At 43.9% G+C, this 13330-nt stretch overlaps 1 protein-coding gene across 1 annotated transcript in view; it reads right to left on the reverse strand.

The window, feature by feature from the left end:
- The window catches only part of RELN (reelin), a 534390-nt gene that overhangs the window by 402779 nt on the left and 118281 nt on the right, over window positions 1-13330 (reverse strand). Inside the window, exon 3 of the mRNA XM_033958706.1 lies at window positions 1952-2087. Coding sequence (XP_033814597.1) covers window positions 1952-2087 — 136 coding nt within the window. The remainder of the gene's footprint in view (window positions 1-1951; window positions 2088-13330) is intronic.

Below are 13330 nucleotides of genomic sequence, written 5' to 3' on the forward strand. Positions count from 1 at the left end.
TCAACACAGAATAGAACATAAAAACATAATTGCCAGCCTGGGACAGACCGAAGGTCCATCAAGCCCAGTATCCTGTTTCCAACAGTGGCCAACCCAGGTCGCAAGTAGTTAGATCCCAAGTAGTAAAACAGATTTTATGCTGCTTATCCTAGGCATAAGCAGTGGATTTCCCCAAGCCATCTCAATAATGGCCTATGGACTTCTCTTTCAGGAAATTATCCAAACCTTTTTTAAACCCTGCCAAACTAACTGATTTCACCACATTCTCTGGCAACGAATTCCAGTTTAATTACACATTGTATGAAGAAATATTTTCTCCAGTCTGTTTAAATCTACTACTTAGTAGCTTCATCGTGTGCCTCCTAGTCCTAGTAGTTTTTGGAAAGAGTAAACAAGCGTTTCACATCTACCCTTTCCACTCAGTATTTTAGAGACTTCTATCATATCACCCCTGAGACATCTTTTCTCCAAGATGAAGAGCCCTAACTGCTTTAGCCTTTTCTCATAGGGAAGTTGTCCCATCCCTTTTAGCATTTTCGCCGCCCTTTTCTGTACTTCTCACCTAACATTATCAGGGCACCTAAATGGAGTGCCCTGTTGTACAATCTGAAACGCTCTTCCAGAGGCTGTTATAGGGGAAAGCACCCTTCAGGGATTCAAGAAAAGGTTGGATAAGTTCCTGCTGGAACAGAACATAAGCAGGTAAGGCTAGACTCAAATAGGGCGCTGGTCTTTGACCTAAGGGCCGCCGCGTGAGCGGATGCTGGGCACGATGGACCACTGGTCTGACCCAGCAGCGGCAAATCTTATGTTCTTATGCCCCTATAATCAGTATTCAAAGTGGTCAGTTTAGCTGCTTGACTGCTAAAGTTATCTTCCCAATAAAACTTATAAAACCTAGCTAAACAAGTGTGCAAACAATTCTGATGAATTATTATATAATAAACAAGCTTTTGAAAGTCTTTTTAACATCTAATAAAGCCCTAAGCGCGCATGCACACTCCCACCTGCGTGCTCCCATTTTCCATGCGCTGTAGGGACCCGCAATTAGGAGTGCGCATGTGCGCGGCGGCGCAGAGCCTGTCAGCCGCAACGGCTCTTGCCATCTGAAGGATAAAGCCAAGAAGCACGGAGCTGGAAGGGACAGGAGCTGCTCTCATCCCTCCTCTCCTCCCCCAATGGACTTAAAAACTCCCAGAGTTCGCTTCGGGTCCGGCAAGGGCTGCGGGTCCTGAAACCTTCCGATTCAAGCAGAGTCTGCAGCACTCTACACACGCTGCTTCGGGGCCTTCTACTGCCCTGATTTGCTGGGCAGTAGAAGGCCCCGAAGCAGAGTGTGTAGAGTGCTGCAGACACTGCTGAAATCGGAAGGTTTGTCGGGATCGCGGGAAGGGAAGGGGGAGGCAGTAAGGGACTAAGGGAGCAGGCCATACCACGGGAAGGGAAAGGGGGGGGGTAGGGGAAACACTGCTGCTGCACAGGTAAGTGGTGTGGGGGAGGGAAATGGAGGGGGAGGGAATGCTGCTGTGGCTGCTGCACAGGGAAGTGGTGGGAGAGAAATGGTGCTGCATAGGAGGCAGGGAGAGAGACAGATAGATAGAAAGAAAAGAAGAAAGACACAGGGGCAGGGAGAGACACAGAAAGACAGACAGACAAAGGGGGCCAGGAAGAGAGACAGATAGCGGGAGGGAGAGAGAGAAAGAAATAAAAACACACAGACATATATTCTAGCACCCATTAATGTAACGGGCTAAAATACTAGTAAGTAATAATATTCCTTGAATTTAAATTAAAGGTCTATGCCCACCTTACTATGATAGTTCTTATTTTCATACAGCTGAGCTTTTTACACCTACACAGGAAAAATGTTTTCATCTTGTGAGACCTTTGAGTCAGCAAAGGAAAATGAAATACTAGTTCATATAATTAAGGCTTTACTGTATATACTTACATGAAATTCACACAGCCGGTCCCTGCAGGTGGAGCAATCCAGACAAAGCTTAGATTAGTTGTTGGCAAATGACTCACATGGGAGGCGACGACACTGCACATAAATTGAGTCCCAAACTGATGGTCTGACATGATGCCTGGAAAAAAAAAATACCATTCAAAACAATAGCCAAACCATAGTATTTATAATTTAAACGGATCATGGTAATATATTTTTAAAACTTCCCACCAACAGAGATAGTAGTAAGAAACGCGCCCCCCCCCCCCCCCCCAGCAATGCCCAGAAAACTAAGGGCTCCTTTTACAAAGGTGCGCTAGTGGTTTTAGCGCATGCTAGCTGCTACCGCCTCCTTTTAAGCAGGCGGTAATTTTTCGGCTAACGCGTGCTAATCTTGTGCGTGCGCTAAAAACACTAGCGCACCTTAGTAAAAGGAGCCCCGAGGTGACTAAAAAGAAACCAAATTTAAAAAAAAATAATAAAAATAATCACCTCATAAATATAGGCCCACATGTTAGAAGCACTTAACTAGTTTTCTAAATTTTGGGAGGATTTAGCTCATCCAGAGAGCAGCAGCTACTACACAGATAACTGCTTTTTTAAGTCCTATCCATGAATTTTCAGCAACTCCACCGTCCTAATTCTAGACAGTTGCGCGCCAAAATTTGAAACTTTTGTGTGCAAATTTGTGCATGCAATGTATAGGATAAGGGCAGTTGCGTGCATAACTTAATTAAGGGGTCCTTTTACTAAGGCGCACTAACCAATTTGGGGCGTGCTAAATCGGTTAGCACGCCTTAGTAAAAGGGCCCATAAATAAAGAGCTAATAATTGGTTTTAAATAGCAACAAAAGGCTAAATTGGCACCAACTAGCAGTTCCTTTAGTCACTATTCTATAAGTTGCATGCTAAAATTCCAGAGAGTGCAACTTCAAGGGTCATGAGGAAGTCAGGGGTGTATCAGGCAGTTTATGCATGTGGATTATAAATTACTAGCTTTTGAGCATTTACAGCCTTTGACATAAGTGCTCCCATCTAAAATAAGGCATATAAAAACAGAATTACATTAGCATTCTATAATGGCAGTTCCCTAGATTATGTCTTGCTTTGAATATATTTTCCCCTTCAACTTTTGTACTTCTTCCTATCACTAATTGTCTTGTCCCCAAGTTTTACCCTGTCGGCCATTTTTTTTCTTCTCCATTTGCATCTTTGCTTTTCTGACTACTCGACCAGCCTCTCTTAACTTTTCCAGATATTTTAGCCTATCTTCCTTTTTCTGCAATCTTTTGTAGTTTATGAGAACTAGCTTCTTTTTCCTTACCTTTTCAGCTACTCATTTTGAGAACCAAAGTAGTCTTCTTTTCCTCTTACTTTTACTTACTTTACATAAACATTTGTTGCCCTTACAATAGCTCCTTTCTGTTTTGTCCACTGCTTTCCTACTTCTTCCAGATGTTCCCAGCCAAGACAACAATTCCTTGACCTAAAGATGGTGGACTAAGTCTAGAACCTTAACTTTTGAATGAGCCCTCTCTACATCTGTCTAAACATTAAATCACACCATGCAGTGATTACTGGATGCTAGATGTTCACCCACTGTAACATCAGAAACACTTTCCCTGTTTATAAGTACTAAATTGACTATGGCCCCATCCCGCTGGGTTCAAATTACCAACTGCTAGAACAGTTCTCCTTGTAGAGCAGGGGTGTCAAAGTCCCTCCTCGAGAGCCGCAATCCAGTCGGGTTTTCAGGATTTCCCCAATGACTATGCATGAGATCTATTTGCATGCACTGCTTTCATGGTATGCTAATCGATCTCATGCATATTCATGGAGGGAATCCTGAAAACCCGACTGGATTGTGGCCCTCGAGGAGGGACTTTGACACCCCTGTTGTAGAGAATCCAGGATCTCCCTACTTCTAGAAGACCCTGCAATAGGGATAAACCCAATCAACATCCAGCATGTTAAAATCACCTACTAGTACCGGTAATACTTCCCCTTTTACAGCTATAATCTGAATGTCTACTATTAAATCTCTGTCCACTTCTGTCTGTATAGGAGGCCTGTATATCACACCAATCCTATATAATAAAACACTAGCCGCGCATGCGCACTCAACTGCGTGCTTCCATTTTCCCTGATCTGTGAGAGGTCCGTGGCCTTGCAGGAGTGCGCATGCGCGAGTCCCCAGCCTTACTTTCCAGCACCTACCACTCGCTGCCAGTGCTGGACTTTCTGCTCTCCGTGTCGGCTCCTCTCACCAGCCGCACCAGCATCTGAGAAGGCTTCCGACGATGGAGGGATCAAGAGGAGCCGTGGTGACACCTCGCGGGAAGGGAAACCCAAAACATTCCAGCCTTGAAGGGATGCCGTGGTCCCGACTCCAAACCACCTGATTCCAGCAGCGTGTGCAGCACTCTACACATGCTGCTTCGGGGCCTTTTACTGCCCTGATTTGCCCTGCCGCATCTCTGATGATGTCATCAGGGACGTGCCAGAGTAAATCAAGGCAGTAAAAGGCCCCGAAGCAGCGTGTGTAGAGTGCTGTACACACTGCTGGAATTGGCAGATGGTCGGACCACGGGAAGGGAAGGGTGAGGGCGGCAAGGGACTAAGGGAGCAGTGAAGACCGAGGGATGGGAAAGGGGGGTAAGGGAAACGCTGCTGCTGTACAGGGAAGTGGGGTGGGGTGGGAGGGAATGCTGGTGCTGCTGTGGCTGCTGCACAGGGAAGTGGGGTGGGGTGGGAGGGAATGCTGGTGCTGCTGTGGCTGCTGCACAGGGAAGGTGGGGATCTAAATGCTGCTGTACAGGGAAGTAGTGGCAGGGAGGGAATGCTACTGCATAGAGACATGGAGGGGGAGGGAATGCTGCTGTGGCTGCTGCACAGGGAAGTGTAGGGGGGAGAGAGACAGATGGATAGAAAGAAAGCCAGACAGCAAGAGGAAGGCAGACATATAGAAAAGAAGAAAGGCACAGGGGCAGAGAGAGACACAGAAAGACAAACAGACAAAGGGGGCCAGGGAGAGAGACAGACAAAAAGAAAAACAGCGGGAGGGAGAGAGACACAGAAAGAAAGGCAGACAGACATATATTCTAGCACCCGTTAATGTAATGGGCTAAAATACTAGTATAAATATATTTTCCATTCCTTCTTTCCAGATTGACCCACAGAGCCTCTTCCTTGCACTGCAGATCCTGCAGTTGTGTGGCTTTAATATGATCTTTTAACATATGACATCACTCCCCCCTCCTTTTCTTCCTACCCTGTCTTTCCTGAACAGATTGTAGCCCAGTATAACTATATCCTAGTCATGGTTCTCCGTGAGCCACATCTCTAAATCCAACTCAGCCTCTTCCATCGCAGCCTCCAGAACCTTATTTCCCATACTTTGAGCATTAGTGTGTACTGCTTTCCATACATTGCCCCCCTTTTCCCATTTGTGTAAAGGTAATTAGTGAAATATACGGCTTGTGAAAAAGTATCTTTGGTAGTGCCAAATAAAATATTCCCTTGCCCCATAAACTTCTTGCTTGAACCATATCATTCATGCATATAGGTTATCAATTAGCAGGCAATTACAAGCTTTCTAGAAGAGAAGGACCGGATTCTCATTAAGTCGAACCCTGATAAGACACTCAAGAAAATGACAAATGGTGACAGCCTGCACGTCCTATCTAGACAGCAGCTGTGTCCATAATACACTAAAAGCTGATCCTGCTGCAGTAATGCATGGCTTGGCATGATGTGTATGACTCCGTACTCAATCATCCCTTTAGATCTTGTCTTCCAAACTCAAAAAATGCCAGGGTTTCACAGCTGGGTCCTGTTAAGTTGAGCCAGAAGTTCTACTGGCACCATTTCATTTGCATCCTGCTTGTGGAAGCAGTTAGTTAAGCATTACAGCTGATGAGAAGTCCAGGCTGATGTTTCAGCCTGGACAACATTACCCTAGACAAGACCATTTATTTAGGAGCCGTGAAGTATTTTTTATACATCTGTGAATAAATCCTTTTGCAAACCAGCTTCTGAGTCACTGTAAAAGCTGCTACAGTGATCAATGGTAAAACAGTTTTATTCTATACTAGTGTTTTAGCCCGTTACAGTAACGGGTGCTAGAATAGCCCCACCTATACCCTGACCCCACCCATGCCCCGCCTCTATCATGCCCGGACCCTTCCTCCCACTGATCCCAGTCCCACCACCTCACCTTTCACCATTTCCTTTGTATCCTTTTGGCCCTCCTGACAGGGTCTTTACTTACCCAAGGCGGCAGCAGCAGTCCTGATGTACCAACCTTTCCTCCCTCAGTGCCCCAAAGCAGCAGTGGTCCTACCATTTCCATCTCTCCCTTTCCCCCTTTCACACCCTCTACCATCTCTCTCTGACCCTGTTTCACCCCTTTTGCCATCTTTCCCTTTCCTGTCCCCCTCTGTCCTTCCCCAAGACCATCTCTCTCTCCTGCCCCCTCCACACTCCCTGAAGTCTATCTCTCCCTATCCCCTACCATCTCTCCTGGTCCCCCTAGTAGCCCCTCTGTCCTTCTCATCCATCTGTCTCTCTCTCCTCACCTCTTGCCTCTGCGGAGCTCTCGCAGCTCCTCCTCGTCCTCATCCAGCCAAGCTTCAGCCATCTTCCGCCGCGGCCTGCAGCCGCCGACAGCCACCGCGGCCTTCAGCCACCGATAGCCGCCCTGCGGCCGACATCTGCCTCGGGGGATTCTCACGCATGAGCACTCCTACCTGCGGTGCCCTACAGCGCACGGAAAACGGGAGCACGCAAGTGGGAGTGCGCATGCGCGCTTAGGGCTTTATTACATTAGATTATGCTATATACAAGAAACTATCTCTATATATAAAATCGGATGTATCTGTGTGTGTATGTATATATGTTCCAGCATAACTCTGAAATGCATGGACAGATTTCAACCAAACTTGGTATACATATGACTAAATACTGCGAGGGTGGGAAGGGGGTGACATGTAAAAATATTCGAAAATGACAGATATTAGTATCTAACCCGGTGACGGGATAATCGCGCGCCAGATGCCAGCGCGCCAACAATTCGGCAGAAGACAGAAGAGTGCGGGGGAAAAAATAATTTTTAAAGAGCTCTGACTAGGGGTTTGGGTGACAACCCCACCACTTTATTGGTTAGTGTTCGCGCTGCCATTGCGGGGAGGTGTGGGGGGTGAAACCCCCCACATTATAGGGAAAATGGAACTTTTCCCGAAAAAAATCACAAAAAGTTCCGTTTTCGCTATAATGGAGGTTTCCAATCCCCCGAACCCCCCCTCCAACAGCAGCGCGAACACTAACCAATAAAGTGGGGGGGGGGGTTGCCACCCCAAACCCCCTGTCGGAGCTCTTTAAAAATTACTTTTTCCCCCGCGCGCTTCTGTCTTGCGCCGAATTGTCGGCGCTGGATTGTCAGCGCGCTGACGTCTTGCGCTCCACTGTCTATGAACCATCTAACCCATAGTTTTCAGGCTTGCTGAGATGAATACTGACACTCACGATGCCGTTTAAGTACAAGTTCAGCCCCATACAGAGGGCCATTGGGATAAATAAATATCCAGGCAACGCCGGGTCATCTGCTAGTACATAATAAGCCCACAGCTTAAATTCAGCAGCTGTTTATATAATCTGCTTAGGGGCCTGGTTACAAAAAAAGTAGTAATGTTTTGCATTACTTTGTTAAATGCACATTATTAATATGCAGTGAGTACAAAGATTATGCAATGTGGTTCCGATTGTATAAAGGGCGCCTAAGTCATGCCTAAAGTTAAGTGTGCTTTAGGTGTCCAATCTAAGTAGTTAATGAGCCAATAATTGGTACTTAGGCATCCAAAGGTCGTAGATGCCACTTTGTAGATGCAGCCATAATTTCATAGACGCCCATGTTTAAAATCACGCCTAACTCAATAGATGTGGACGAGGAATGGGCGTGGTTTGGGCAATGACTCAATTTGGGTGTCCTTTCATTCATTTACATAACACTGAGCGACCTATGGCATCCATATGATGCCTATATTGTAGGCAAAGGAAAACCAGGTCTACTCTTGACACCTAAACAGTGCTGAACTCTGCTGGGCGTGATTCTACAAAGGACGCCTAACTGTTGGGGACATTCACAGAATGTTTCCATACAGATACTGCACAGAAAAGTTCCATACCTTGTGCTAAGATGTAAAGTCCATATTTGTGGCCTAAAAAAAAAAAATCAGTGCCACAAAGGTTGTCGCTTATCATGATTCTATGAACTGCCTCTGGAGTTAGGTTCAGTTTATAGAATTACGCATAGACTCGATCTGCACAACTAACATGTAGGCGCAGGGATTTATGCTAATGGAAACCAGGCCTAAATGCCTGCGCCTAGGTTTCGTGCAGATTGGACGTATTCTATAACAATGTAACTTTTAGGAACTTGCATCACCTCCCCTGGCCACGCCCCTTTCGAGATCCACAGTCTAGAATTTACGCACGCATTATTTAATCCGCTTAGAAAGTTATGCGAGTAAATTTTAATTAGTGCCAATTATTTGTTGATTCCCTATTATTGGCACTGATTGGCTTGTTAAACAATTAAAAGTGGTGCATTCAAATTGGCAATGCGCCCAGATTTGCGTACGCAGCTGTGGCCACAGTTTAAATAATCTGAAGGTAAGTGCATTCACAATTAACAAAGATGTGCATATTGCCTCCTTTTTAGTACCTAGCCTAAATGTACAAGTGGCATCATTCTGCAAAGTGTCATGTGCTAAATGTGATCTGCAGTCCACCCACCTAACTTCTAGCTCCATAATTAAGTATGCAGTTAGGCCTTGCTTGGTTGCCAAAATTCTTCTCACTGGCTATGGCTTCTTCACTAGCCCCTACTCAATATGTTTCACAATTTTTTGGTTTTTTTTAAAGTGCTTCATTATATCTCAAACTTATTAAAGTGCTTAATGTCAATAACTTAACCGTTATAAAAACTGGTTAAAACTTATCTTATTATATTCTTTTTCTTGATGATCTTATCTCATCGGGAAAGGGACCTGTCATATCCGACATGTTTCGCCGACAGGCTGCTTCAAGAAAAGGTCCCCCCTTCACAACTTATTCTGCACCATCCTGATCCACATAGAAATTTTCTTGAAGCAGCCTGTCGGCGAAACATGTCGGATATGACAGGCCCCTTTCCCGATGAGATAAGATCATCAAGAAAAAGAATATAATAAGATAAGTTTTAACCAGTTTTTATAACGGTTAAGTTATTGACATTAAGCACTTTAATAAGTTTGAGATATAATGAAGCACTTTAAAAAAAAACAAAAAATTGTGAAAGATATTGAGTAGGGGCTAGTGAAGAAGCCATAGCCAGTGAGAATAATTTTGGCAACCAAGCAAACACAAAAATTGTGTGGTGACCAAATGGCATGTCTGAAGCCCTGATAGTTTGACTAAAGCAATTTATTACGAAGAGAGAGCGGCATTGAGAGATATAGTTGTGGTATTCCATAAACCTGGGCACCCAAATCCCTGAGTGCAACCCAAAAGGGGGATGGCCATTGGAGATCAGGGGCGTTCTCAAATGATTTGCGCAGTGTTATAGAATTCCAGGGATCTGAGCCCAACTTGCGCGACCGTGTTTACATCAGGTTTCAGCTCGCCACAGGAGGCACGTCCTGCAGGCCGTCAGCCGGTGCCTCTCCTTCTGCCCAGCATCTCGCGGCACACCTGGAATCTCAGGCGGCACACATACACACAGTTTGCGATACACTGGCTTAGACAATTAATAAGCTGTATGTAAATAAACAAAATAATAAATAAATAAATAAATACTCCATACATCCTGGCTTCAGAGTGAAGTTCGTTCCTGTTATGGTATGTGCAAAGTAGAGAATGACACGGTGACAAAATTCATCACCGTTCCCATCCCTGCGGATAACCGCGGGAAACCATCTTCATGTCATTCTTTAAGGAGAGAGGGAAGAATCAGAGTATGAATGGCCACAACCACTGACCCGCAAGCTTTGCTTTGAAGAATGCCGGTGTAGAAGGACCAAGGTTGAAATAGACACTAGAAAATGACATGGGATTATTTCCTGCGGTTATCCGCGGGGACAGGAACGGTGATGAATTTTGTCACCATGTCATTCTCTAGTGCATAGCTAACAGTAGTATACTGGAAAGTGACAACCACTGGCACCCCTCTGCTGCCTGATTGCTACGATTTTCATGTGCTTTTGTTAAACTTCATAATGTTTTTTTGACACATTGGACACTCAGCATCTTGGACCCCTGAGGAAGAAGTGTTTCTCGAAACACGGACCATGTCGGGTCCCGGTTTCTAACCAATGTGAACCCATTTTCCTGAAAGCAACATTTTTTCCTTCAATAAAGTTCCTGAACCTTGTGCATCATCTCTGCAATTCTTCCTTTTTCTTGCTGTGCTGTTTGGCTGTACGTGCAAAGCTAACTCAGGTAGAAATTTCCCACATAATACCGTACTGTATATTGAGATGATAATGTATAATCCAGGTTTAATGTGCTCATTATTAAGGATAAAGCAGATGCTTTCATGGCTGATTTTACATTTGCAAATCGAACTGCTTCTTTAAGAACAGTAGCTGACTAGATGCCCCAAAGGAATCAACAATTTGATAAAACGCCATTTAATTTAGCAACGGCTCCAACACATCCCTGAAAAGGTGTTGCATAGTTCAAGCAAGTTAGTCTACAGATTCCACCTGAGTCTGAAACTGACTTGTAAAGTAGGGCAGAATAAACTTGCATTGTGAAATAAAGAAACAGTAATGAACCATTTTCGGTGATAAGATTTAGTATACCCTAAAATGTGTAAATTAGGCCTGGGTGGTTTTTGGTGGGTTTGTTTTTTTTTTTTGCTAAGCTATCAACAAGAAATTAGCCGACAGCAGCACATTTTCATGTTCCACAGTTACGACAGCATGCTTAGGAATGTGTTAGCAACTGTGTTTTAGGTGGTATAGAGCCTATATTTCTGGTGCCTGTGGCTCAGGGTGACTAAAGTAGGGAAAATCCTGTTATAAATCCTGTGTTTTAGGGTAGCACTGATCGAACCTGCATTTTTGTTTAAAATACTGTGTTTTAGGTGGTATAGAGCCTATATTTCTGGTGCCTGTGGCTCAGGGTGACTAAAGTAGGGAAAATCCTGTTATAAATCCTGTGTTTTAGGGTAGCACTGATAGAACCTGCACTTTTGTTTACAATACTGTGTTTTAGGTGGTATAGAGCCTATATTTCTGACTCACTAGTTTTTAGCCATTGTGTCTGATTAGGTGGAGAAGGGAGGGGCTCTGTTTTACTTCTAAGGTTAATTGCATTATCTTTGGGACATTGCTGAAACAAGGCTGCCCTGTGAACTTCTAAAAGCTAAGTTACTCAGCATTTCATATTCTGCTCTTTTCACTGGTTTTCAGCATTATATCTGCTTAATTTATCTTCTCCTCCCTGTTTCTTACTAAAAAAAAAATATAAAAAAGCTCAAAAAAATAAATCCTTCTCTTTCCTCTGTTAAATCTTATTTCCTCTTCCTGCATTTTTGTTTAAAATACTGTGTTTTAGGTGGTATAGAGCCTATATTTCTGGTGCCTGTGGCTCAGGGTGACTAAAGTAGGGAAAATCCTGTTATAAATCCTGTGTTTTAGGGTAGCACTGATAGAACCTGCATTTTTGTTTAAAATACTGTGTTTTAGATGGTATAGAGCCTATATTTCTGGTGCCTGTGGCTCAGGGTGACTAAAGTAGGGAAAATCTGTTATAAATCCTGTGTTTTAGGGTAGCACTGATAGAACCTGCAGTTTTGTTTAAAATACTGTGTTTTAGGTGGTATAGAGCCTATATTTCTGCCTTACTTGTAGTCTTACTTATAGTCCCACCAACCCCAGGGACCACTATTCATATATAGAGACCCATATAATCAGGACTACTCAAATCAAGTCACTTCACAACCAATCAAGATGACCTTTATTCTATGCAATCACTGTGGTGCTTTAATTCCAAGACATACTATTTGGAGGCTTAAGGCTTGCCCCATCTGTCTTCAACTTGCCAGTATTAAGGAGGAGCTCTGCAAACTTAAACAGGAATTGAATACAATTAAATCAGCTTCCATCACTCCACAAAATCATACCAACTTACCACCTCTACCTCAAAGAATAAAACAGCCCAGGAATAAATGGGTCACAGTAGGCTCAGGAAGACTGTGACATATAACACAGAAACATCCACCTTCACTAATATTACTTCTACAGAATTCCTTCGTTCCACTAGTGCACTGCGATACTCAGGAAAACAGAAGGGAGGTGGGACTTGAACCAATGAAGGAAACTCAAGAGAACAAGAGCACCCTAAGTACAAATAAAAAAGCCAAAAACTATTACTGTTGGGGGATTCCATCATCAGAAGCATTAACCTTGGAACACAGGGCGAGGAGACCAAAATAGTGAAATGTCTTCCAGGATCCTCAGCTACCAGGAGTTCCAGGCAAATACTGACTATAATTAAGAAAGAAACTAAGGATTTTAACACTGATGTTGTTATCCATCTGGGAACAAATGACCTGGCCAACAACTCCACACTTGCAGCACAGAAAGCTTTTCGGGAGCTTGGTGAGGGCGTGAAACCTTTTGTAAAGACTTTAGCTTTTTCTGAAATACTGCCTGCATATGGAAAAGGAGAGCAAAGAGTGAAAAACACAGAGGACTTTAATAGATGGCTCAGAGCCTGGTGTCATCAAGAAGGCTTCAGGTACATAGGAGGATGGGGAAATACATGGAAGGACAAGAAGCTATATTGCACTGATGGGCTACATATTTCTACAGCAGGAAAAAGAAACCTTGCAGAGAAATTTAGACAATATTTTTCTAGGCATTTAAACTAGAAGGTGGGGGTGGTGTATGTACGAAGGACAATTATAGAGACCACCCCCGGCAAAAGAAAAGATGTGATAGTAGTAAAGGCTGCAACATAAGCAATATCAGCAACTCATTTCTTAGTATTGCAACGGAAAGTGAAACGACACAAAAATCCATACGAAAAAGGAGTTTATCGCTGAAAAATAGCTGGAAAGCGATGACCACAAATGCTCGCAGTCTAAGCAACAAAGTTCATGATCTGCAAGCCCTGATATTAGAGGCAGATCTAGATATTGTTGCTATCACAGAGACATGGTTCAGTGAATCACATGGATGGGATGCAAACATACCGGGATATAATCTTTTTAGGAAGGACAGAGATGGTCATAAAGGTGGAGGAGTAGCTCTCTATGTAAAGATCAATATCCAAGCGACCGAAATGCAAGGGACCTGGGGAGAGGAAGAAGCGATATGGATTGCTCTGAAAAGAGAA

The sequence above is a fragment of the Geotrypetes seraphini genome, chromosome 9 (genome assembly GCF_902459505.1).
Source record: "Geotrypetes seraphini chromosome 9, aGeoSer1.1, whole genome shotgun sequence".
NCBI lineage: Eukaryota > Metazoa > Chordata > Amphibia > Gymnophiona > Dermophiidae > Geotrypetes > Geotrypetes seraphini.